The sequence below is a fragment of the Argentina anserina genome, chromosome 7, assembly GCF_933775445.1.
Source record: "Argentina anserina chromosome 7, drPotAnse1.1, whole genome shotgun sequence".
Taxonomy (NCBI): domain Eukaryota; kingdom Viridiplantae; phylum Streptophyta; class Magnoliopsida; order Rosales; family Rosaceae; genus Argentina; species Argentina anserina.
This window is the reverse complement of record NC_065878.1, coordinates 14,009,163-14,032,540: the sequence shown is the minus strand read 5'-3', so window position 1 is coordinate 14,032,540 and position 23,378 is coordinate 14,009,163. Positions and strand designations below refer to the sequence as shown.

Sequence of the window (23,378 nt, the reverse complement as noted above, 5' to 3'; positions counted from 1 at the left end):
CGATAAGCTTAATGCAAATCTCCTCTAATTGTTTTTGAATTAGAAACTGCTCAAAAGTCCCATCGTGGGAAAGTGGGTGGTTACATCCAGGATATAAATTTTGCCGAGGCTAATTGAGAGTTTTTTTTTTCATATTATTTGTAGGAATTTTTTTTTCATCAAAAATATATTAAAATCAAAGAATAGGAATATATACATTAGTCATCACTAAACCTAATTTCCTTAAACGGGAAAAATAAATATGAAAGAATGTAAGAAATATTAACAAAATAGGAAAAATAATGTAAGAAAAGAAAAAGAGAGGAAATAAAACAAATGAGAAAAAGTAGAGAAGAGAAAGGAAAATAGAAATATAATTACCTAAAAGGAAGAAATCAATTATCGAACTTGGGACTTCATATTCTATGTTGAGAGACTTAATCAATTGGACTGATAGAGATACAATGAAAAAGCACATATAGTAACTAAAATATAATGAGAGATTTCGTCTAGGCTCAAGTCCATAAAACCTACTGAGTAGATCCGCTGCTGGTGGTTACCCATTTGGTTAGTTTAGAAATTTTCTACATATCAAAGTCAAATGTTTATTCACAAATAGAAATGGAATGAATTACCGAAGTTAAAGTTAAACATGCAAGAAATTGTAATGCACAATAATTTTTTTAGTTTTTTTTAAATGAAAACGCATTTTCTTAGTTATTTTCAAAGAGTTTTCACTCAGTTTGAATCCATATGTAAGCTAAGCCGCGAAGGCGATCAAATATAATCGCATAAACCTAATACAAGGAAAAGTGAAGAATTAAAAAGTTAAGAGATTAATGAGACTAAGTGTACATCAATGGAATCGAGGTCTCTAAATATTATATTTGAAGCTCGTATTGCCGTCAATGGCGTCAAGTATGCACTTGTTCCATGCTAAAGTAATTTGAAGTTTACATTTGAACCAATTGCTATACAGTGATCAAAATCCTTATAATTCACAAGTAAATTCTCATTTTTTTCAATGTGGGATCTCCCAACATATGCCCAATATATGTGAGATCTCTCAACATAGGCACCCGTGCCATGTAAACTAATTGAGGGTTTACATTCAAACTAAATGGGTGACCAAAATCCTTATATAACGCCAAGTCTCATTTTTTCCATGTCAACATATAACTAACGTTAGGGTGCATCTGTAATCCTTAAGCACATAACATACTCATCGCAAAGCTATTGATCACATAATCCGATATTCATATTCCGGTACCGTCACGGCCACACCTAGCCGGAGGTGACCTCGACCTCGACCTCGAGAAGAGTAGGTGGGTCATGGCACAGGTGGGCGTTATCCTCATTTTGAGGACGTGTACATGTAGCAAAAGAATAAATTCGAATCCACCTTCGATCAGAGGCACGTGCATAACACCTCCCAATCCCCATCTTACACCACCTCTCTGAACCTGAGCTGTGCTCTATTTTAATCCCACTCGCCCACTTTACTGGGATTAAAGCTGAAAACTGCCAAAACAGTTTGCCACCATTCCCATCCATTTTTGGCTCTCTGTAAACCTTCTGGGGAAATTCTGCACCAAACAGTTTATCTGAACTCACTGTTGGTCCTCAGAAGTGAACAAAAGTTTCAGCTTTATCCACTACAGAAGCTAGCTCAAGTTCTGACAGAGGTACCCATCTTCTTGTTATTGGTTTGCTGTCTTAGAAAACTAGGCAAGATCACAAAGAAAGCTATTTGTTGGTTGCCCGTATGCTTTTTTCTTATGAGAAGTGGAATTGTGTTTCAGGTGAGAGTGCTTGAGCATGAATGTGAAGCACAAGTTTGTTGTGCATGGTTGTTTTGAGTAGTTTGGGATATTGAGGTAAGATCACCAACTGGAATTCTGAAAGGGATTAAGTAGTAACAACTATCCTTATATAATAGATATATATTTAAATTTTTGAGTTCTGAGAGTCTTTTGCTTACAATAATGGGTAGTGGATACTGATTGAGTTGTGTGCATCTGGTTGTTGCTCCCTTTTACTTTCCTTCTATTATAATCTACCTCAATTTCCATTTGAGTGTCTCAGTGTAGCTCTTTCATTGAGCATTTGGCTTTAGGAAGAATGCTGGGTTCCTCTTTCCTATATTCCTGATAATTGAGAAATGAGCAACCAAATCTTTCAATGCTTTAAAACAGAAACAATTCGCCATCTTTAACTTTGATGTTTGCTTGCTGCAAAGAAGCAATGGAATTATTTTTCCCCTTTTGAAATGTTTATAATCTGGAAAATGTGAATGGGTCTTAAAAGTTCTCCCATGTATTGTTTTTATCTCATGAAATGAAGAAACTTTCCTAGCTTGTTTGAGCTAGTGACTTATTGGGGTTCTAAATGCAGAGTGCAGGATGTGAACGATTGACAGGTGATATGTAATGCATTGATTTAGACGATAGTGACTTGTATACCGAGATGACCACCTTATCACTAATTGCTGGAAACTGTGGAAGAGGAACAAAAGTTGAAGATCGGGGATTCCAATTGCTCCCTCGATCTTTAGGAAGGGATCATTTTGCTTGTGAGTTTCTTGGAAGCTCATTCACAAGGGCAAATCGAATATGGTTCAAGGAACTCTGTAGGAACAAGTTCCGTATTATTGCAAAAATTAAAAAGGGAAAGAAGTATGATTATCCATGGCCTGATGACATGGATAACATCAACAGTGGACATTTGACTTACCTCTCTCATTTCAAGCCACTGACTGAGAAACCGAAGCCGGTTACACTTCCCTTTGAGAAGCCACTTGTTGATCTTGAGAAAAAGATCACTGAGGTGCGTTGCTTTCATTTCATTATATCTTGTATAACATGCGGCATCCATTGAAACTGTGTCTCATACCACAAGCACCTTGCCAAATACTTGGTATTTAATTCGTAAATCTTGTTATGGCAGGTACGTGCAATGGCTGAAGAAACTGGTCTAGACTTCAGCAGTCAAATTAGTCAACTGGAGAACAAGTATCAACAGGTAGAGTTTACAAGCTGGCACTCCCTATGTTCTGTCAAATTTGCCGTTTTATGTCACTTCACTTGAGTATGTGATGATTTCAATGTTGCTAGCTCCTTTTCTTCTTACTAAGTTTATTTCTGGTGTGTAAGACATTTGTTTGTTGCATTAACTCTTAACTTTGCATTTTAGTTTCAAAAAGAATGCTGGGAAAAGCTGCATCAAATGAATACAAGTCATTTTCATTTACCTTTTTTTCTTGAGTTGGACTTAAACAATGTCATAGTCACCAGAGGTCCTTTTGTCTCCAGCTAAGATATAGACTATCAAATTCTAAATCTGACACTTTCTTATCATTGTATTACTGATAGCATCTAGACAATGTGATGTACTCCTAAATTCTTTCAGGCCCTGAAAGACTTGTACACACATTTGACACCAATTCAACGTCTATCTATTGCTCGACATCCCAACAGACCAACAGTACTTGATCATATTTTCAATATTACAGAGAAGGTAGTTTGCTCATCACGTCTGAATTTTACTTTTTACTAATACCACTACATAGTATTTAAATCCAATTTTTGTCTTTTGATGATATAGTGGGTGGAACTCCATGGAGATCGTGCAGGCTATGATGATCCAGCTATTATTACTGGTCTTGGGAGCGTTGACAGTAAAACCTACATGTTTATTGGTCATCAGAAAGGCAGGAACACGAAGGAGAATATATTTCGAAACTTTGCAATGCCAACTCCACACGGGTATGTTTAAGGAGACTTTGGTCAGATTAATAACTAGAACTTAGAAGGTGCACAACAGTTCAGCAATTAGAGCATTCCATGTTGTTGTAAATTTAACCTAGCAGTAGCCATTTTCACATAGAACATACTTTGTAAACAGCTATTGGAAGGCGCTGAGAATGATGAAATATGCTGATCATCATAAATTTCCAATAGTTACATTTGTTGACACTCCTGGGGCATTTGCTGATCTCAAATCTGAGGAACTTGGCCAAGTAAGTTTGCAAGACTTATCCTTGACTTGACATTTACAACCAGTAGGTCATCCATTTTTCTTTTTCCAATAGGATCATCGAGTTGGTTTCTGAACATTATATTTAACAACAAATTTTTTTTTACGTGATTTATGCAGGGTGAAGCAATAGCCCATAATCTTAGGGCTATGTTTGGCCTGAAAGTTCCGGTAGTAACTGTCGTAACTGGCGAAGGTGGTTCAGGCGGGGCTCTAGCCATCGGTTGTGCCAACAAAATGTTTATGCTGGAGAATTTGAAGAGATATTGAAAGGTATGAAGCTTGATACTTTTCTCATTGAGATCATACTGATTATATACAAGTGTAGGATCAATATAGATCCATAGAATCAGTGATTACAGTAAATACAATAGCAATCTAGATCTTGTGAATCAGCAATTAGAGATTACACAGATTGATAGAGAAGAGAAACTGATGCAATCAACAAGAATCTTGAGCAGATTTTATGGAATGTCTATCACCCCCCCCCCCCCCGCGCAAGCTGATGGTCCTAGAACGGACTGGAAGCTTGTTGAGAATGTAGTGAAAGCGTGCAGTGGGCAGGCCCTTAGTGAAAATGTCTGCAAGCTGGTCCTGGGAGGAGACATAGTGTACTTGAAGCTCTTGGCGAGTCACCTTTTCCCTGATGTAGTGGTAATCAACCTCAACATGGCGAGTTCGGGTGTGAAAAACCGGATTGGAGGCAAGTGAAATGGCACGGATATTATCACACCATAATGTTGGGGGCAGAAGAGGAAGGCCCAGGTCCTTGAAAAGAATCTGGAACCATGAAAGGTGGGCGGCAGTATATGCAAGCTGACGATACTCCGCCTCGGTGCTAGAACGAGAGACCCCATTTTGTTTCTTTGAACTCCAAGAAATCAAATTTGAACCCAAATAAATGCAAGTTCCACCTGTTGAGACTCTTGTGTCCAAATCACCAGCATAATCGGAATCATTGTATCCAGTCAAGTGTAGGGTGCTCGGAGTATAGAACAGACCATATGTAGGGGTATGTTTCAAGTAACGCAGAATACGTTTAACCGCAATCCAATGGACAGTAGTTGGAGAGTGTAGAAACTGACACACCTGATTAACAGCATAACATATATCCGGTCGAGTGAGAGTTAAGTATTGAAGGGCTCCCACAACACTCCGGTATTCCATGACATCAGATAAAGGAACGCCATCCTTGACACTCAACCGCTTGCCACTAGATGGGGTAGAAACACGAGAGGCATCCAACATGTTGGTACGGTGAAGCAAGTCCATTGTATACTTAGTCTGGGTAAGAGTTAAACCCTTGGATGATCTTTCTGCCTCAATGCCAAGGAAATAATGCAAGGAACCCATATCTTTCATCAAGAAAAGTGTACTCAACTTGGAGATTAAGGTGTGAATGTGAATTATATCAGTGCCTGTAAGCAAGATATCATCCACATAAATAAGGAGAAAGAGCTTCACATTCCCAGACTGATAAACAAACAAGGATGAGTCGGCGTTGGATGCTTGGAACTCCAATTCCTCTAGATACGCCGAGAAACAGGAAAACCAAGCACGGGGTGCTTGTTTGAGCCCATACAGGGAACGCTGCAATTGACACACATGGTTTGGATATTTGGGATCGACAAAACCTTGGGGCTGCTTCATATAAACTTTCTCAAATAAATAGCCATATAGAAATGCATTTTGAACATCAAGTTGCCGAATTGGCCAGCCATATGATACTGCAATTGCTAAAATCAAACGAATGGAAGAATGTTTGATTACCGGGCTGAAGGTCTCATCATAATCAACACCCTCTTGCTGCTTGAACCCTTTGGCAACTAACCGAGCCTTATACCGCTCCACACTGCCATCAGACTTCTTTTTGATTCTGTAAACCCATTTTTTAGGAAGCACATTCATGGAGGGAGTATAGGGAACCAATTTCCAAGTACATGCATGTTGGAGAGCATTGAATTCGGTTTCCATGGCAGAACGCCATTCTGGTTGCTTGGCTGCTTGGGTATAACACTTGGGTTCAATGTGATGGGTAAGGGGATGGACAACCATAGCATATTTGGGATTAGACTTTACAACCCCTTGTTGGCTTCGGGTGACAGGACGAGGATGGATAGGCGGAACCGGTGGTGGATGAAATAAGGGAGGAGGAGAGGGTGGGTCTAGATTTTGCGGTGGTGCTAAGATGTTTTGTGGTGAAGATTGCGATATATGATCAGATGAAGGATTAGGAGGAGGTTGTTGTTCCCGTAATAGTCTTTTACGGCTTTGGTATTGAATAATGGGACGGATTTGTGGCTGGGTGGGAGTATTTTGTGGGATGGTATTAATTGAAGTGGGATTAGAGTTTAGAGACGGAGAGGGAGGTTGAGGGAATTGTGGAGGTGGAGTGGATAAGGTTGGGCATGGGCCTAGATTGGGTGGAGAGGGGGTAGTGGTAGTAGTGGTTGTAGTTACGACTAGAGGGTAGGAGTCTAAAGATGGAGTAGCCCGAGGAGGTGTAGTGCCGGCGCCATTGGATTCTCGGAAAGGAAAATTGGACTCATCAAAAATTACATGACGAGAAAGGTAAATTCGACCCGTAGAGAGATCAAGACAACGATACCCTTTGTGATTTAAAGAGTAGCCAAGAAATACGCATTTAGTAGATCGAAAATCCAGTTTATTTTTGGTATAAGGACGGAGATAAGGAAAACATGCACAACCAAATGTGCGGAGAAAAGAATAATTAGGAATAGTGTGAAATAATTTTTCATAAGGAGAGGAAAAATTTAAGACTCGAGTTGGCAGACGATTGATAAGATAAAGAGCCGTATTCAAGGCCTCAACCCAATAGGGTTGGGGAACGGCAGAATGAGCAAGAAGAGTTAAGTTTGTCTCGATGAGATGTCGATGTTTACGTTCCGCCAATCCATTTTGTTCGGGGTGATGCGGACAAGAAAGACAATGATGAATCCCTTTTGTTAAGAAGAATTTCTTGAATTGGTTACTTGTATATTCACCCCCACCATCAGTTTGGAAGATTTTGATTTGATGAGAAAATTGGTTTTCAATGTAGGTAAAGAAGCCAACAAAGATAGAATAGACTTCAGATTTTCGTTTCATTGGAAAAAGCCAAGCATACCTTGAAAAATCATCAATGAAGACGACATAATACTTGAACCCTTGAATGGAAAGAGTAGGAGAGGTCCAAATATCGCTATGTATTATTTGAAAAATAGATGTAGTAGTAGACTCTGATAGGGAAAATGGCAATTTTGTAGCCTTGCCCAAAGGACATGAATGACATTGAGATACTTCTTATTTGATAATAAAAGTTTAGAGGAAAGATGACTAAAAATATTGCTAGACGGATGCCCTAAGCGAGTATGCCACACATCAGCAGTGACTCGTTCGGCAGAAAAAGAGTGAAAAACACTTAATTTATTGGTGGATGTTGGACCTTGATGAACATGATAGAATCCATGGCTACTCCGACCCTCCAAAAGCGTCCTCCCGGTGGTTAAATCCTTCACATAGAAGACATGGGGGAACATTAGAATATAGCAAGACTTATCTGAGAGTAATTTATGGGCAGATAAGATATTAGCAGAAGATTGTGGGCAGTAGAGAACATCATTTAAAGTAAGGGAAGAAAGAGTGGAGGGGAGAGATGTGTTCCCAATCTTAAAAATTTGCAAACCTTGCCCAGAGACTACACCACCGACAGTATCAGAACCATTATAGGATTGGGAATTGGTGAGGTTGCGATGATCATTGGTGATATGGGTGTTGGAACCTGTATCCAGTAGCCAAGCGGAGGAGGTATGAGGAGTGGCAGAACCAGCAACCATAGCAGATAGACGCTGAGTTGGGGTACGGCCTTCATAGGCCATATTCATTCGATGATAGCAGTCAATGGCAGTATGACCCATGCGCTGGCAGATTTGGCATGGTCCTCTTGTGTCCTGAGTGAAAGTGGATCGAATAGGTGGATAGGGACCAAGGATAGAGCCACCCCGAGAAGGAGAGTGAGATCTTGAGCCACGAGCATAAGTAGATGGCCCGGAGAAAGATCCACGATTTAGATTGTTAGACCGGCCACGAGTATAAGAGCCACCACGGCCTCGAGAGCCACCCACAGAAGATCGATTGGTGTGAAGTGCTGAAGGAGTGGAGTCCAAACCGGCAAGAGCTTGATTATTGATCCGGCTTTTGGCGCTTAAGAGCAAGGCCTCAAGTCCATCATATGTAATCGGGGTGTCTCTGGCCTGGGCTGAGGTCACTGTATTCTCAAATAAAGAGCCAACGTTGTTCATAATGACAGAGATCAGATCCGAATCGTCAATAGGGTGACCAGAGAGTGCAAGTGTATCAGCAACTTGATTAATTTTGTCAAGAAAATCAGAGATCGACATGTCTCCCCTGGTGGTGCGAAGCAATTGACTTCGGAGCTGCAGAATGCGATTTTGATTAGTAGAGGCATAGCGGCGAGCCAGAGAAGTCCAAGTGGAGTGGGCGGAGTAAGAGCGTGCAACAGTGGTTAGCACGGAAGGGGTGAGAGACCCATTAATCCAGCCCAAAATCATCTGGTCAGTGGCTAACCAGTCTTCATATGCTGGGTTAACCTGGTCAGTGAGAGTGCCAGTGGGATTACGGAGAAAGGCCGATGGGCAAGGGCGGGTTCCATCTACAAACCCCATGAGATTGCGACTTTTGAGGAGTGGAGTGATCTGGGCAAGCCAAAGAGCATAGTTGGATCTGTCCAATTTAATTGTAAGAAAATTGGACACGGTGGTGGTAGTGGTTTGGGATATGGGGTTGGTGGAGGATGGTGGTAGATCATTGTTGGCTGTTTCAGAGGGAGGGAGGGGATCTTTGTCGTTGGCCATGAGGAAGAGGGAGGGAGGGGAAAGAGAAAAGCTTGTCGATTAGATAGAGGCTCTTGATACCATGAAGAGATATTGAAAGGTATGAAGCTTGATACTTTTCTCATTGAGATGATACTGATTATATACAAGTGTAGGATCAATATAGATCCATAGAATCAGTGATTACAGTAAATACAATAGCAATCTAGATCCTGTGAATCAGCAATTAGAGATTACACGGATTGATAGAGAAGAGAAACTGATGCAATCAACAGGAATCTTGAGCAGATTTTATGGAATGTCTATCAGAATTCTGCTTTCTATGTTGCAAGGTGATAACAGACAGTCCTTGTTTCCATCATCATCATCATCATCATCATCAAAGTTTGTAATGTACCCTTTCACTTCATCTTCATCCAAGTTCTTCAAGTTTTGGTCGGATAAATTCACTTTATTTGGGACATACAATAAATTTCTTCACCGTCTTCAAACCCTACCATGATTTATGCAATATGTATTTCTTGTTGCGATTGTTAGTGCAGTCCAGAAGCATGTGCTGCTATACTGTGGAAATCTTCCCAAGCAGCACCTAAGGTAATGGCTATTTGAAGTACAACCCCATTTTGGGATGTAGGCTATTCCTCGGTTGAATTTTAATTTAGTACCAAAATTATATAGGCGGCTGAAAAGCTAAGGATAACAGCTCAAGAGCATTACAGATTGAAAATTGCTGATGGTATCATCCCTGTAAGTGCTTTTCCTTTGTGGTTGGTATGATTTTCATATATTTTCTTTTTTAAGTGTCATATGCATTGGATGATCTCATTCACTTGTGCATTTGTATTGGGGACATAACATAGTTCAAGTTTCTGATATGTTCAAATGTCTCACATCTATATCATTACTGCTTGTGGAATAAACAAATGATATGGAGTCAACCAACTTACAGGAGCCTCTTGGTGGTGCGCATGCCGATCCTGCATGGACTTCCCAACAAATCAAGAAAACAATTGTCGAGTCAATAGAGGTACGTGACATGTACATATTTTCCATGGATACAGGACAATGTGAAAAATAAAATAAAAAATCTTCCATTCTGAATAGCCTGCCTGCTTAGTTCCCGATTCATATGCCTTTTGACATGCATGAGCTTTACAGATTCATATGCTTTGTGTGATATAAGCATGAGTGTCTCCTTCACTTACCACATTACCATATGTATCTAGGAATTGGAAAAAATGAACACAGAAGAGTTGCTAGAGCACCACAGACTTAAGTTCCGGTCAATTGGAGGGTTTCAAGAAGGCATTCCGGTGGAGCCTATGAGGAAACGCAACATGAAGCCATCTGAGATTAACATGCCAAAGGCTGCTGATATAGAATCCGAGATTGAGATGTTAAAGAAAAAGATCATAGAAGCAAAGGGACCATGTGATCCAATTACAAGCCAAGCCATCGAAAAAATCAAGCAAGACGTAGACAAGGAGATCACCAATGCATTTATTTCAATGGGATTGCAAGAGAAACTAGAAGCAGTGCAGTTGGAGTTATCTACAGCCTCACAAGGCACACCAAGTCAGCCCCTCAATCGTAGCTTGAGGGAGAAAGTGGACAAGATAATGCAGGAGTTTAACCACAACTTATCACGACCAGGGACATACCTTGGACTTAAACAGAAGCTTGAAAAACTAAACTTGGTCAATAGGATCACTGAGATGGAGCAGCGGACGAAGAATCTGAAAGCTGAGATTAATCAGAAAATTCCAGCTGAGCTAAAAGCCAAGATGGAACTTCTGAAGAATGCTGAAGAAAAGATATCCAAAGGAGAAACAATGGATGAGGATTTGATTGAAGAAGTAGAGGGACTTAAGAAAGAGCTTGTAGAAATCTTAAAGGCAGCTAATTTGGAGGTTGTTGGGGTGACCAAGAAAAATGCGATCACTGCACCTCCAGAGAAGGAAAAGATTGAGAAGGTTAACAAGGAGATATATGAGGAAATAGAGAGAGTTACAAAAAAAACTGGTATCAGTAAAGAAATTGAAGACGTGAAAGCAGCTGTAGAGAAAGGCTCAAGCTTGGAAGACAGAGAGAAAGCTGAAGCAAAGATAAAGCAGGAGATTCTTGCCACTATGGATGTAGAAGCACTGAAAGAGAAGGTTGAGAATTTAACAGTGGAGTTGGGTCATCCCAAGGATAATGTTGCAGAAGACAAAGTTGGCGCTGGAAATGGTAGATTTTAAGAGTGAAATTGTAGAAACTGTAATGCCTTTTGATGAACTTGGAGATTAGATATTGTAAATGTTTGTTGGGAATTTGGGATGTGCACGTCTGAGGTACTATCTGTAAACTTGGAGATGCGAAATGATGAATGCTACTCTTCATCCTTTTTTGCGCACCTATTGACCATATTTGCATAGGAGCACGTTTGCAGAAGCCATGATCGATAAGCGTTTCCGCAGATGCGCTCCTTTTGAATTGGAGTGCAACTACTAGCTTCGATGATGACGATGAACAAAAATTTAGAAACCAACATCTAGTTATAGACTCGATGATGAAACTTATCACTGGCAAACAGCACTTGCAACAGAGATGGTAATTGCACAAAGCTGTTCTCCAGCAGTACTCTGGTGTTAAATGCTTCCAAGAGAACACAAAACTGCCAACCAAAACATCAAGGAAACCAACACAGCCGCTCAGGTGAACAGACCCCTGTTAGATCACTAATGCGATTTTTTTTTTAGCGTCCTATCTCCTTATTCCATTGATGTTATCTTTTCTTACCAAGGCTTTGACCATTACCAAAGGCAGAAATAAACAGGATACAAAACAGGAAACATGACAACGATGAACGCAAGCATCATAAATACAGAGGAACAGATTGTCACAAACAGTTTACTGACTAAATATATCCAGCGGAAAGAAGTTAACAATTTAGTTAAAGGAGCAGACGATGAGCGAGAATTCAAACAAGGTCAGATACAATTTACTACTTGGAGCAGGGAACAAGCTGACGGGCTCAAAGAAAAGAAACCCAGATTTTATTTTCCCCTGCCTGCACAAGCTATCCTTCAGAGGTTCAACAGCAGCCAGTGGCCAAACTCGAACACCAAGTACCACAATCCAGTCTGTTAATAAAAACAACAGCACTGAACTTGGACCCAGTATCTATTTGGAACCTATTGACCAATCTAGAACTCTCAAGTTCCAAAATGTTTCACGGCTATAAAATTCAGCAGTAATAAAAGCATTCAAGGGACAATGCATCAACCAAAAGCTATCCAACAGAAACCTACATCCCAATAGTATTTCCTCCCATTGCAGTGTTACAACTTCTTGAACGGGGAGCTCCTTATCCCTATAAGAAAAAGAAGCTGCATAATCAATCACATGATTCACATGAAATCTGCCAAATAAATGAAATTGTCATCAAAATGCAAGAAAATCTTTTAGATGCAAACTCACAGACAAAGGTATGACTTGGTACTGAACTCATGTAAAGCACACTTTTCAGTTTGTATCTTATCACAGGATTCATCTTTATTCAAACATAAAAAACCGTTTAAAGTCTTAAAACAGATCTTAGTATAGGTTCAGCAATTCCCAGAATAATCCCAACTGCCGAGTTCATACAAAAACACAAGGATTGGATTTTGAGCTGAATGAATAACACAAACACGGAAGCTTATAGCTGCTGCATTCCAATCAATATCGACTTGTGAAGGACAAAAGTAGAAGAGAGAAATCTGCATGCTGAAGAAATTCAGCTCCATGAAGACAAATAAAGAAAAGTAGTAAACTCCTTCAAATTCCTATTCCTGTATTTCTTTCCATCCAAGGATAGCCAGACAACAGCCACACCAACATGAACATTACTCCTCCAGATCATTAACTCAATCTCTCAACTGAATAAAAACTAGGTCAAATAAGCTCTTTGAAGATCCCGGTGATCCTATTCCCAAAAATAAAATTTCATATTTCACCCAACAACATAATTTTCCTGTAGCACAAAAAAGAACACTAAATCTAGAGAGCAGAAAGATGAATGATCTGAGACAATTATCAGCCATCATCGACTTTAGTGGTCGCTGGCAGTGTCTTCAAATTGAAGGGTAAAAGCAAAATTTTAATGAGAATTAATAATTTCGTGCAGATTCCCCACAAAACTAGAAACCAAATTAGACATGACGCATGAGAGATTGTCAGCATGAATCCCAAGTTCCCGACAAAACATAACAATATGTTTGCATATATCTTAAAGGTAGGCCTAAGCTGGGATGACATTAACCAACAGAAACTGTGAAATATGTAACTTTTAAGAGAAATGTCCAAAATTTACCATCATTGACTGCATAATAAGATATCCACCACCGGTCACCGGCAATAAATTGCCTGATCAATATGTGGGGGAATTTGCTTAATCTCAGTGCCAAGTTCTTGCTCAATTCTATACCTGCAGAGAAAACAGAACACAATCATATTAAACTATATATAAAAAAACCAGTATTTTGATGCAAACTAGATTTGAAAGGAAGGAATACATACAAGTTGAAGCGGTCCTCATAGGTGATCAAATTCACAGCCAAACCAAGGTGTCCAAACCTTCCAGATCGACCAACCTGCAGGTGAGAAAAAAAACCATTAAAACAGGATATGTACTATAAGAGAGATTCATGCAAACACTGCATCACTTCTGTAAATTGTTTTAAATAAAGACTGCTTCTTACCCTGTGCAGATACGTCTCTGAGTTCTTTGGAAAATCAAAGTTAATGACAACATTGACCGCTTGAATATCTATTCCTCTTGTAAATAGATCTGCAGCGGCAGAAGAAATAAGCTAAGTATTAAACAGAATCCCAATTTATAATGAGAGAGAGAGAGAGAGGCATCACTGACATACCAGTGCAAACAAGATTTCTGCATGCACCATTACGGAAGTCGTGGAATACTCTGTTACGATGGTCTTGTAGCATCTTTGCATGAATATAAAAGCATGAATAGCCCAACTCTGTGATTTTTTTAGCCAATAACTCCACTCGATTCACAGAATTGCAAAATATGATTGACTGGTTTATTTGAAGCTGAAAAGTCGACCCATCTTACATAAGAACACCGCAGGAGGCGAAATTTATGAAGATAAAATATCATTACTAGCTACTGCAATTGTAATCATACCTTTGAGAAAAGAGTGTTTAGACAGTGGACTTTCTGCCTCTCCTCAACAAAAGCATAAAACTGTGTGATACCCTTTAGAGTAAGCTCATCCATAAGGTTGATAACGTATGGCTTGTGCAGATATCTATCTTTGAAGTCCTTAACAGTAACAGGAAATGTAGCCGAAAACATCAAAATTTGCCGATTTTGAGGCAAGAAGCGGATAAGCTGCTCCACTGAAGGTTGAAACTCTGGAGACAAAAGTTTATCAGCCTGAAAGGTTTCAGATGCATATCAGTAGATTGTAGCAGCTGATGATTAACCCAACCCACAGCCCAAACTACTAAGTAATGAGGTTCTGACTAAAAAGGACACTGAACTTATAATTTTGACACGCTCACTGAGACAATCTCAACCATTAAAATAGTTCCCTAAAGCAGAAACCAACTAATAGTACTTTGCACCACTAAACTCGCAGAAATACAATTTTTACCTCGTCCAATACAAGCATAGAACAGTCTTTCAAGATGCAAACACCTTTCTTTGAAAGATCTAAGATTCTTCCAGGAGTTCCAACAAGTAAGTGAACTGGTTGGTACAAACGCATGATATCGTCCTTTAAGCTGGTACCTCCAGTAGTAACCATAACTTGAATTCGCAAATGCTTCCCTAGCTCCTTGCATACTTGCGATGTTTGAAGGGCCAACTCACGGGTTGGAACCAATATAACAACTGTAACAAAATAGCAAATCTCAGCTAATTAGTGAATGAGCATAAGGAGGACACTAATCCAAATTCCAGGTTTATCCTTCTCAATTGATGATTCATACGATAAGCAGTTTCACTACATGTAACAAGTAACAATAGCAGTAACAATTAGATAGGCAGTCAAGCAAATTTACAAGTGCCAGTGTACCATTATAACTAATATCTCTAGAAGTCGATGACACAGGAACCAAACTAGATCGTAGAGAACAAACCTTGAATTACATTGTTATCTTGATCAATTTTTTCCAAAGCAGGAATGCAAAATGCAGCTGTTTTCCCTGTTCCATTTTTGGCTCTCGCAAGAATATCACTTCCAGTTAAAGCAATTGGTATACTTTCTTCCTGAATAGGAGATGGTCTTTCAAACCCCTTCTCATATATTCCCATCAGAAGTTCACGTTTCAAAAAGTAGTCCTCAAACTCATTTCCTTTAGTTGCAGTAACATCCTGGAGAAAATCATTAATAAAGAGCTCAGGTAACCAACAACAATTATTTTCTTATATTATTTCATTGGTTCGGTGTAGAAATTTTGACTTTCTAATTATAAAAGACATGACTAATGCTCGAAAATCTAAGGAAGCACGTGTTGAAAATATAGCAGTATAGCACACAAGAAATTGAATTAAAAAAAAAACAAACCTCTGTTCTGAAGCGTGTATCAGCTGGAGGAATCTTTAACCTTGCCTTCCAATCTTGCGAACTAGAGAGGAAAGTAAACGAATTAGATTGCAGGTAGAGCATATACACATGATCCATAATAAAAAGGAACCAAAAGCAAAAAACCGTAAAACTTAAATGTTGGCAAGATATTTTGCACTCAACCATATTAAAGCTACTGGAGGAATAATAAACCTCCAGATAAATATTCTCTCTAATACTTGCACTTACAACCTCCCTCATGGTTCATAAAAAATGAACAACAAGGACTAAGCCTTGCTAAGTTGCATTCTTACGCTGACCACAGTAACAAATTCCAGTCTTCATACAATTTTTCAGCACCAACAAGAAGGCTTGCTAATAAAAACTCGCATTCTTACGGTCACCTGAGTCTATTGTAAAACGAATCGGAATCTTTATACAACAAGGTCTTCCACATATCACATTACACATTTAAACACATTAGAGTCTAAACCGAAACTCAATTCACTAATTACACAATAACATAAACAATTTCGAAACATTAAATCTTTTCCACTGACACAAACCACTACTGACCTCGGATCGACGGCCTCGGACTGCACAGTCTTCTCAACCTCGTCGACGGCGGAATCGGCACTAGTGCTCCCACCCAACTGGCCCCTCCTGAGCCACTGTTGCTGCTGCTGCTGCTGATAGAACTGCTGCTGTTGCTGCTGCTGCTGGTTCGGCAGCATATTCCTCTGTACGTATTGCTGCTGGTGCGGCGGCCTTGACTGAAACGCAGGGTTAACATTCATGCCTCCCCCGCCGCCTCCGCCGCGGCCCATTCCGATCCCCGGCGGGTACCTCCCTCTGTTGTTGTTGTTGTTCATCACCTCGATTTTGAAACCCTAAGAAAAAATCCCTAAAAAAAATAAAATCCTGATTCGAGTCGGAGATCGTAGCCCTAAGAATCGAAGCGCGCGAAAACTCAAAAGACTCTCTGCGCTCAATTGTGAGAAGAAGAAGAACAACAACAACAAAATCTGGAAGCCGAAATCGAGAGAAGGCTAGGGTTTTGAAAAAAATGGGGGGGGCGGATGTAGAGAGAGAGAGAGAGATGAAATGAGGTTGTTGGGGGGCCAGATGGTAATTTCGCGCGGGCTAATAGATGGATTGGGAATCCATGAGAATTTGAGAGAGAGGAAAAAATGGGAGGAGGTAGATGAACTGCTGCTTCGTCGTTGTTTGTTGTTCTTGGAAAACCGTCCTATTTGGCTATAGCTAGGGCGTCACTTGGATTTTGGCTATTTGCAAAAGCGGCCCCTGTTCTCTTTTTATATTCGTCTCTGCACCGTGGGTTGGACCCATTGGTTTGGTTTTTGTTTAAATTGTTTTTGGGGATATGGAGTTGGATAATGCTATTGGGAGTTTTGAATCAGGTCTTTAGAAATGGAAGTCTCTGACGACTTTTTGGAAGGACAGATGATGGACCTTTAATTGACTTGGAAAGAGTGTGACTGATGATGGACCTTAATTGACATGGAAAGAAATGAATCGAGTACATTTGTTTCCTTTGCAAACCTAATTTAAAAAGTAGAGATTTTGTGAGAAGGAAATCTAATCTAATAGGATTAATTTGATTTGTAAGGCCTAAAGAATAAAGATATATATAATTTGGAGCCATCCGTTCAAATAATTGGGTATTGTTTTAGAACAAACCCAAATTCAAACTATGGAGCACCCAAACCTATTATTGTTTTGCATCTCTAACGCATAAAACTCACAACCAAATCTATTTTCATCTTGTTTTATTATTTAACTACGAACTGAGTAATTATATCATACACATAATTGATACTAGTAATGAGACTCATGCTCCACTAAGCTCTCCAAATATAAGATTCCTCCTAACTAATTGAGTCAAAATAGAACCCTTTTTAGGTAAATCCTACTTTAGGTCAAAACCTGTACCTATTATATGTTTTAGACCAAAAGTTGGATATGCTCTCATGCATAGACGGTTTCACCATGGTGTGAATATTATATAAGGGCATGTTTACTTTGATATTATCGTCCATTTCTTAAAAAAAAACAAAGTTTTAACCATGGATTTAAGACGTTCTAATAATGATATTATTGAAGAGTTAACACAATTTGCAACTACAATAGTTAATATGATCTAGTTTTTAGATTAATGTTTAAAATGGCCAAAGTGTAAGGCAAGGCACTTCATTGACATGACGTCTCAAGCCTTGAAAGCTTTAAGGCGTCAAGCCGAAGCCTTTCATGCTTTTCAATATTTGAAATAAAATAATTAAATTATCAAAAGAAAATCACAAAATGTGAATTTTAAATATATAAAACTCAAATTTAGCAACATAAATTCCTCAAACACAAGGTCAATTGTCAAGATTATTAAGGACAAGCACACATATATGTTGCTTTTTTTAATTCGAATTAATAGGTAGAGAGTTGGAAACAAGAGAAAACAAGATAATAGAGAAAATAGAGGAGGGAGGTCTCACTTGCAGTACACAAATTAGAGTGTAAACCCTATCTTTTCTCTTGCATTATATAGACAATAAAACTACAATGTTTCTAGCAATCCCTATAGAAGTATCTATGGAGACAAGATCGAGGAAAAGCAATTATTTGTCTTCCCCTTTCCGAGAGAGTGATGTAGATGGATAAAAAATTTGAGGTCAATCAGTAAGCGCTGGAATCGATGAAGGAAGTCGAAGTAAGAGATAATTTTGAAGGTCAATATCACATCTCTTTTCTTTTCTCTTCTCACGATCCTTCTTCACCTTTGTTTTTTTTTAATGAACAAAAAGTAAGTTTATAATTTCAGTAAATCCCATAGATAGACGGAATGTAGTTCAACATAGTAAATCTCAACATGATACACCAAAATCAGAGTTCATAATCTCAGGTTAATCCCCTAATAGACAAAAGATAACTCAACATAGTAAATCTCAACACGATCCAACCAAATTTTCATTAAGGAGCATATTGAGAAAAGTATTGCAAAAGTCAGTCATCAAACCATCATGAACATATTTAGCCAAAGAACAGGCTGCCACATTTGTATATGAGTCAAGTATCCACGCTACAATCAGAAGTTTCTTTCATAGTTTCCATCAAAGTGTTAAACATAACTCGACTAAGATTCAAGAAACATTTCCCATTATGGATTGGACAACAAGCTCACTTCCTCCTTCGATCTCAACCCCATAGTCAAAATGCAGTCTAGTAAGGACAATGGTCATCTTGACAACATAATAATTCTTGACGACCTTAGCATGTTAGATTGAGTTATTCAAGGTAAATAAAAACAATATAATGGGAGAAATTAATTAAGCCCAAATGATCTTTTTTCTAAACTGTTAAAATCTTATTTAAGTTTTATGTTCAAACTAAGTGAAAAAAAACCATTTGGAAGAGTATAGTTTCATTAACTAATATGTTCGAGCATGCGAACAAAAAAAAAAAGTAAGTTGGTACAAAGATTGTAAAACCTAAACTACTCTTTAACCTTAGAGAGAGCTGCAAAATAGATTGATGGGTAGGGTTTAGAGTCGAGGGATTTATCCAAACATAATCAAACAGAGAGATCTAATGGACCATTGATTAAATAGGTAACAGCTGAAAATTGAAGCTTATTAAATTATGTACATAAATGTTGACAGGAAGTGATTCATCCATATTTACTTGTGCAAGTACCCACTTGAGAAGCAACTAAAAGACGAATCAATGCATTTAAACATCAAGTCAATTGATAGAAAATAAATATGATTAAAAATTGATAGGCAAGATTATAGAAATCTATATCCAAAGGAAGGTAAGTGTATACGGATTGTTTTTTATGAAGTATATGGATTTGAATTAGGTTTCTTCAAGTACAAATTGAAAAACAAACAATTAAGTCTCTTTTACAAATTTTTTATGAAACAATATAATGAGGTTATGAAGGATTTCATCATGAGAAACACAATCCACAATACACACTGCTGAAACTCATACTCAACTAAATTGAAAAACTACAATATATAAAACAAAACTCATTTCTTTATCTTAGTTTTTTTTTAACTTGGGTCCGATCTACGGATCTATTATGTACGCGTACATCCAAATTTTCGCTTATTTGCATACTTTTTACAATGTAAATAAAAATTGTAAACCTTTCAAATGGATAAACCAATAGAGATCATCTATGCAAAAAAATAGCATAAAAATATCATTTAGTTAGTGTAAACCTTTCCAATGAATAAACCAATAAAGATCATCTATGCAAAAAATTAGCATAAAATATCATTTAGTTAGTTGATTGCATCTAACAAATAAACAGTTATGATGAAAGCAAACACTCTCATAATCAGTCATCAGTCTGTGTGATAGGTTACAAAAAAAATGAAATATAAACAACTACACAAACAAACATACACGATTTTGGGATGAACTTAATAAGCAATAAATTACACTACTTACCTGTAAACCTGTACAAATGTAATTCCATTACAAGATTGTGAAATTACTAGAAGACTATAAGATATGTGAATATTAATTGAATAGGGAATGCAATAAAAAAATGAGGCTAAAAAAATTAATAGAAGATTTAATCCGTAATCTAAACCTCAATAGGGCCCTAATCTTCAAACAAAATATCATCTTTAACAAACAAAACCCCAAAACTACTACTTATTACTTAATTCACCTATCAAACTACTACTTATTACTTAATTCACCAATCAAACTGTGACAAATGAAATCACATAAAGACATAGACCTTCAAAATCCCTAATTCTCTGATCTTATTAAACCTTACACCATAATAAAATTTACTAAAATAATTTCTCACCAAACCTATAGAATAGGTGATATTCAATTTGTTCTAAACAAAAAAAGTCGTTGAATGCTGATCAACATCATCATCATCATCATCGATCATTTCCAATATACTCTTCAAGCTGTGAGGAGAAATAGATAGCATGTGGTTTGCAGAGCCCAATACTCTGATGGAGTCATCACAAGCGTTGTCACCATTCTAGAATATTGGAAGATAAAGTTTATTGATCTCAAATTTCATCTCATCTAGAGTTAAAAACCAAATCGGCGACGTTCGGGATGAGATGTTCAGCGAACATGGAATATGGTATCTCGTGGTATGTGTAAGTCACACGGGTGCAAACTTGCACGACTTTCTTGAAGAGAATCATTTCATCAAATCGGAGTGAGAGCTCGAACCAAATCGACATTTTTGCAAAAAAAAGAGGGATAGGTTTTTTCCTAGAGGGAAAGTTGGGCTTTGCTCATAGTAACTATGGGTATGTCATAAGCTTATCAAATTTACAAGATTGGCCAAATTATTTTAATTACCACTATAGTTATAAATATTTACATATTGGTAGGCCTGTAAATGAAGCCCATGATCAACGGTTATACTCAACTTAGCCTAAAAACTTAGCCTAAATTAAGCCCATGTGAAAATCATTTATCCATGGGCCTTGTATTAGGCAACGACTACTTTCCCAACAATGATGACATTATCCTTTCTGATTAAGATTTAGTCTTCATTACCTTAGTGCATTATTGAATGCGATGATTCTGTCAGAGATGGTTTGGTTGCACCAGCTTATGGATTCACACACTGTGTTCGAAGTGCATGTTAGGGGACTTGATACCATCCTATTTAACTGGTTTAAGGTGATCTTCTATGAGTTTTTTTTTCATGTATTTTTGTTTTTGATTAAAAGTGTCTGTGGGAGTATCCATTCCAGATTACAAATTGTGCTCGAGTATTATGTGTCTATGTCATGTCGGATGTAGCTTGCCTCCACCTCATTTTGGTGACACGTATGTGCATAGGAGAAGAAACATAACCATGTTAAACAATTCTATGATTTTGCTGAAATGGTTCAAGGAAGGACCTTAATCTCATTGTTTCCACAACTGTTTTAAACCATATGTACATTTCTGTTTTAAAGTAATAGAGGAAATGCTTCATTTTCATACTCTCTATTTACATTATATACGTATTATGCAGCAATCTATGAGTCGCAATCCAGGTTGGTAACTTTTAGTTAAGTGGTTATGAAATCAGGGTTATTGGTGTCTACATTTTAGCCTAATATGATAATGACAAAAGTTAAATTTCGGTAACTTGGTGTACAATGCATAATGCACAAGAGATGGACTTCATGCACTGCAATCGATTCAAAAGGGCAACTTCACATCCTCACATATATATTCACATGCCTTCAATTTCAGTTGGCATGGGAGAGTGCTAATACATATTTCACTAATTTTAGGTTATTAGTGCACGCATAAATGAGATGAATTCTTCTCCTTCTCAACTTGAAACCTTCCTTTTGATGGTTTTCATACATTTTGTTCAACATTCAGTAAAAGAGAACAGTTACATCAATGATTTAATTACTGCTACCAGCTCCTCAATGGCAACATGTCAAAAGCTTGGAGCCTTGGATTGAAAGATGGGATGAGATTCTAATCTTTAGCAGAGGGATCACAGCATATGGGTTTTGTTTGGCGAAACTCAATGCAGGTATACTATATAACCACCCTGTAATATATAGGAAAATAATTACTGGTTAAATACTGTAAACAAGAATTACGAAAGGAAAAAGACAACACTTTGTTTTCCTAATCTAAAATGGAATATGACTAGCTAAACAAACTTTTGGTGATTCACAAATCTCAATCATGAAATTGGAAACTCCTGGCTGTGCAAACTCATGGTTGTGCAAATTGCATTCCTCATTTTTGGGATTAGCGATGTTGCATATAGCTGATGGTCACATATTTGTGTTGCTGACCCTAGATAAGGACCATTTGAGATTCAAAGCTTTGGCTAATTATGCACTGAACAAAAGACCATGCCATTGTCCCCAAATGTCGGTGGGTTTAGGAATTAGGACTCCTTTTGCACAACCCTAAACCCTAAAACTCTCAATTCTAAATTCTCATAAATCCAATCTGTGGCAAAATCAAGATTTAGACCTTAAGGGAGTCTAAGTCCAAAATATAAGAGTTTAAAGTATCATTATTAAAAACTTTTAGTATGTTAAACTTACATTATTAGATATTCTAAAATAAAATAATTGAGTAATCTAGATATATAGGACAACGAACTACGAAATATTAAAAACTTGACAACATTTCAATATTTCTTATTATAAATTAGTATCATTAGTGCACATCAGTACTATAAATATTAATTGTATCATTATATTCTTTTTTTTTCTTGTTGTTAATACTGAAAGAGGGGGGGGGGGGTAGTAGTTGCATGTAGACCAAATTCCATACAATTTTACAATGTATATAGTGATTAAGTGCAAAGTTCACAAATGCAAGGGGTCCGGACCCCTTCATGTTATAAAGTGGTTCCGCCCCAAAATCCAATCAAGAAAACACATACGACAAGTCGCTCAGTCATACCCTTCATCTTTGATGCATCTCTATCATGTTGAGTATTTAACGTTTTGTTAAATCAGCTGGGATGTTGCCTAATTACCTTGTGATTTTCTTTTAGAAAAAAAAATTGTAGCAAAATATTGTTTACCAAAATATCCACTTTTGTTCACTTTTATTATCTCTACTACTATAAAACCAGCACCAAATACCATTAAATTACGAAATGATGGAAATATCATTTTTATATCAACAAGCAAACAAATAAAAAAATTATGGTCAAAATTTAAATAAATTAAATAAAAATAATTATTTCTTTCAGATCGTAATTAATAACTTTTTCACGCAAATAACTACCCACACTTTGCATTTGGGGTGTGTGCGGTTTCGAGTGTAGTTAAAAGAGAGTACACAAGGGCTATATGGACTTCTCCACAAACTGGTGGGACCCAAAACCTCAAAACTGATTCACAGAAATCCCCTCAGAAAACGCATTTCACAACCGTCCACCTTCTTCTCCAATTTTTCCCGCCAAAAAACT

The 23,378-nt window shown here is 37.8% G+C and overlaps 2 protein-coding genes across 3 annotated transcripts; one reads left to right on the top strand and one right to left on the bottom strand.

The window, feature by feature from the left end:
* The first annotated feature begins 1,518 nt into the window (after window positions 1-1,518).
* Window positions 1,519-11,249, top strand: LOC126802380 (acetyl-coenzyme A carboxylase carboxyl transferase subunit alpha, chloroplastic-like). 2 transcript variants are annotated; one of them, XM_050529999.1, is made up of 13 exons: window positions 1,519-1,664; window positions 1,782-1,856; window positions 2,374-2,805; window positions 2,926-3,000; window positions 3,388-3,495; window positions 3,583-3,743; window positions 3,883-3,997; window positions 4,135-4,270; window positions 9,181-9,199; window positions 9,410-9,461; window positions 9,546-9,614; window positions 9,817-9,894; window positions 10,094-11,249. In XM_050529999.1, the coding sequence occupies exons 3-13, from the start codon at window positions 2,446-2,448 to the stop codon at window positions 11,105-11,107; spliced, it is 2,187 nt and encodes a 728-aa protein (XP_050385956.1). In that variant the 5' UTR covers window positions 1,519-1,664; window positions 1,782-1,856; window positions 2,374-2,445; the 3' UTR covers window positions 11,108-11,249. The 2 variants fall into 2 exon arrangements, with proteins under 2 accessions (XP_050385956.1, XP_050385957.1); XM_050530000.1 differs by having other exon boundaries at window positions 2,368-2,805.
* Window positions 11,250-11,714: 465 nt separating this feature from the next.
* LOC126804101 (DEAD-box ATP-dependent RNA helicase 8-like) lies at window positions 11,715-16,664 on the bottom strand. Its single transcript, XM_050531875.1, has 10 exons — window positions 16,004-16,664; window positions 15,428-15,488; window positions 15,000-15,234; window positions 14,513-14,751; window positions 14,041-14,292; window positions 13,766-13,946; window positions 13,592-13,680; window positions 13,410-13,483; window positions 13,204-13,317; window positions 11,715-12,222 (listed from the first exon to the last, which is right to left on the bottom strand). The coding sequence occupies exons 1-9, from the start codon at window positions 16,297-16,299 to the stop codon at window positions 13,239-13,241; spliced, it is 1,506 nt and encodes a 501-aa protein (XP_050387832.1). The 5' UTR covers window positions 16,300-16,664; the 3' UTR covers window positions 11,715-12,222; window positions 13,204-13,238.
* Between the last annotated feature and the right edge of the window lie 6,714 nt (window positions 16,665-23,378).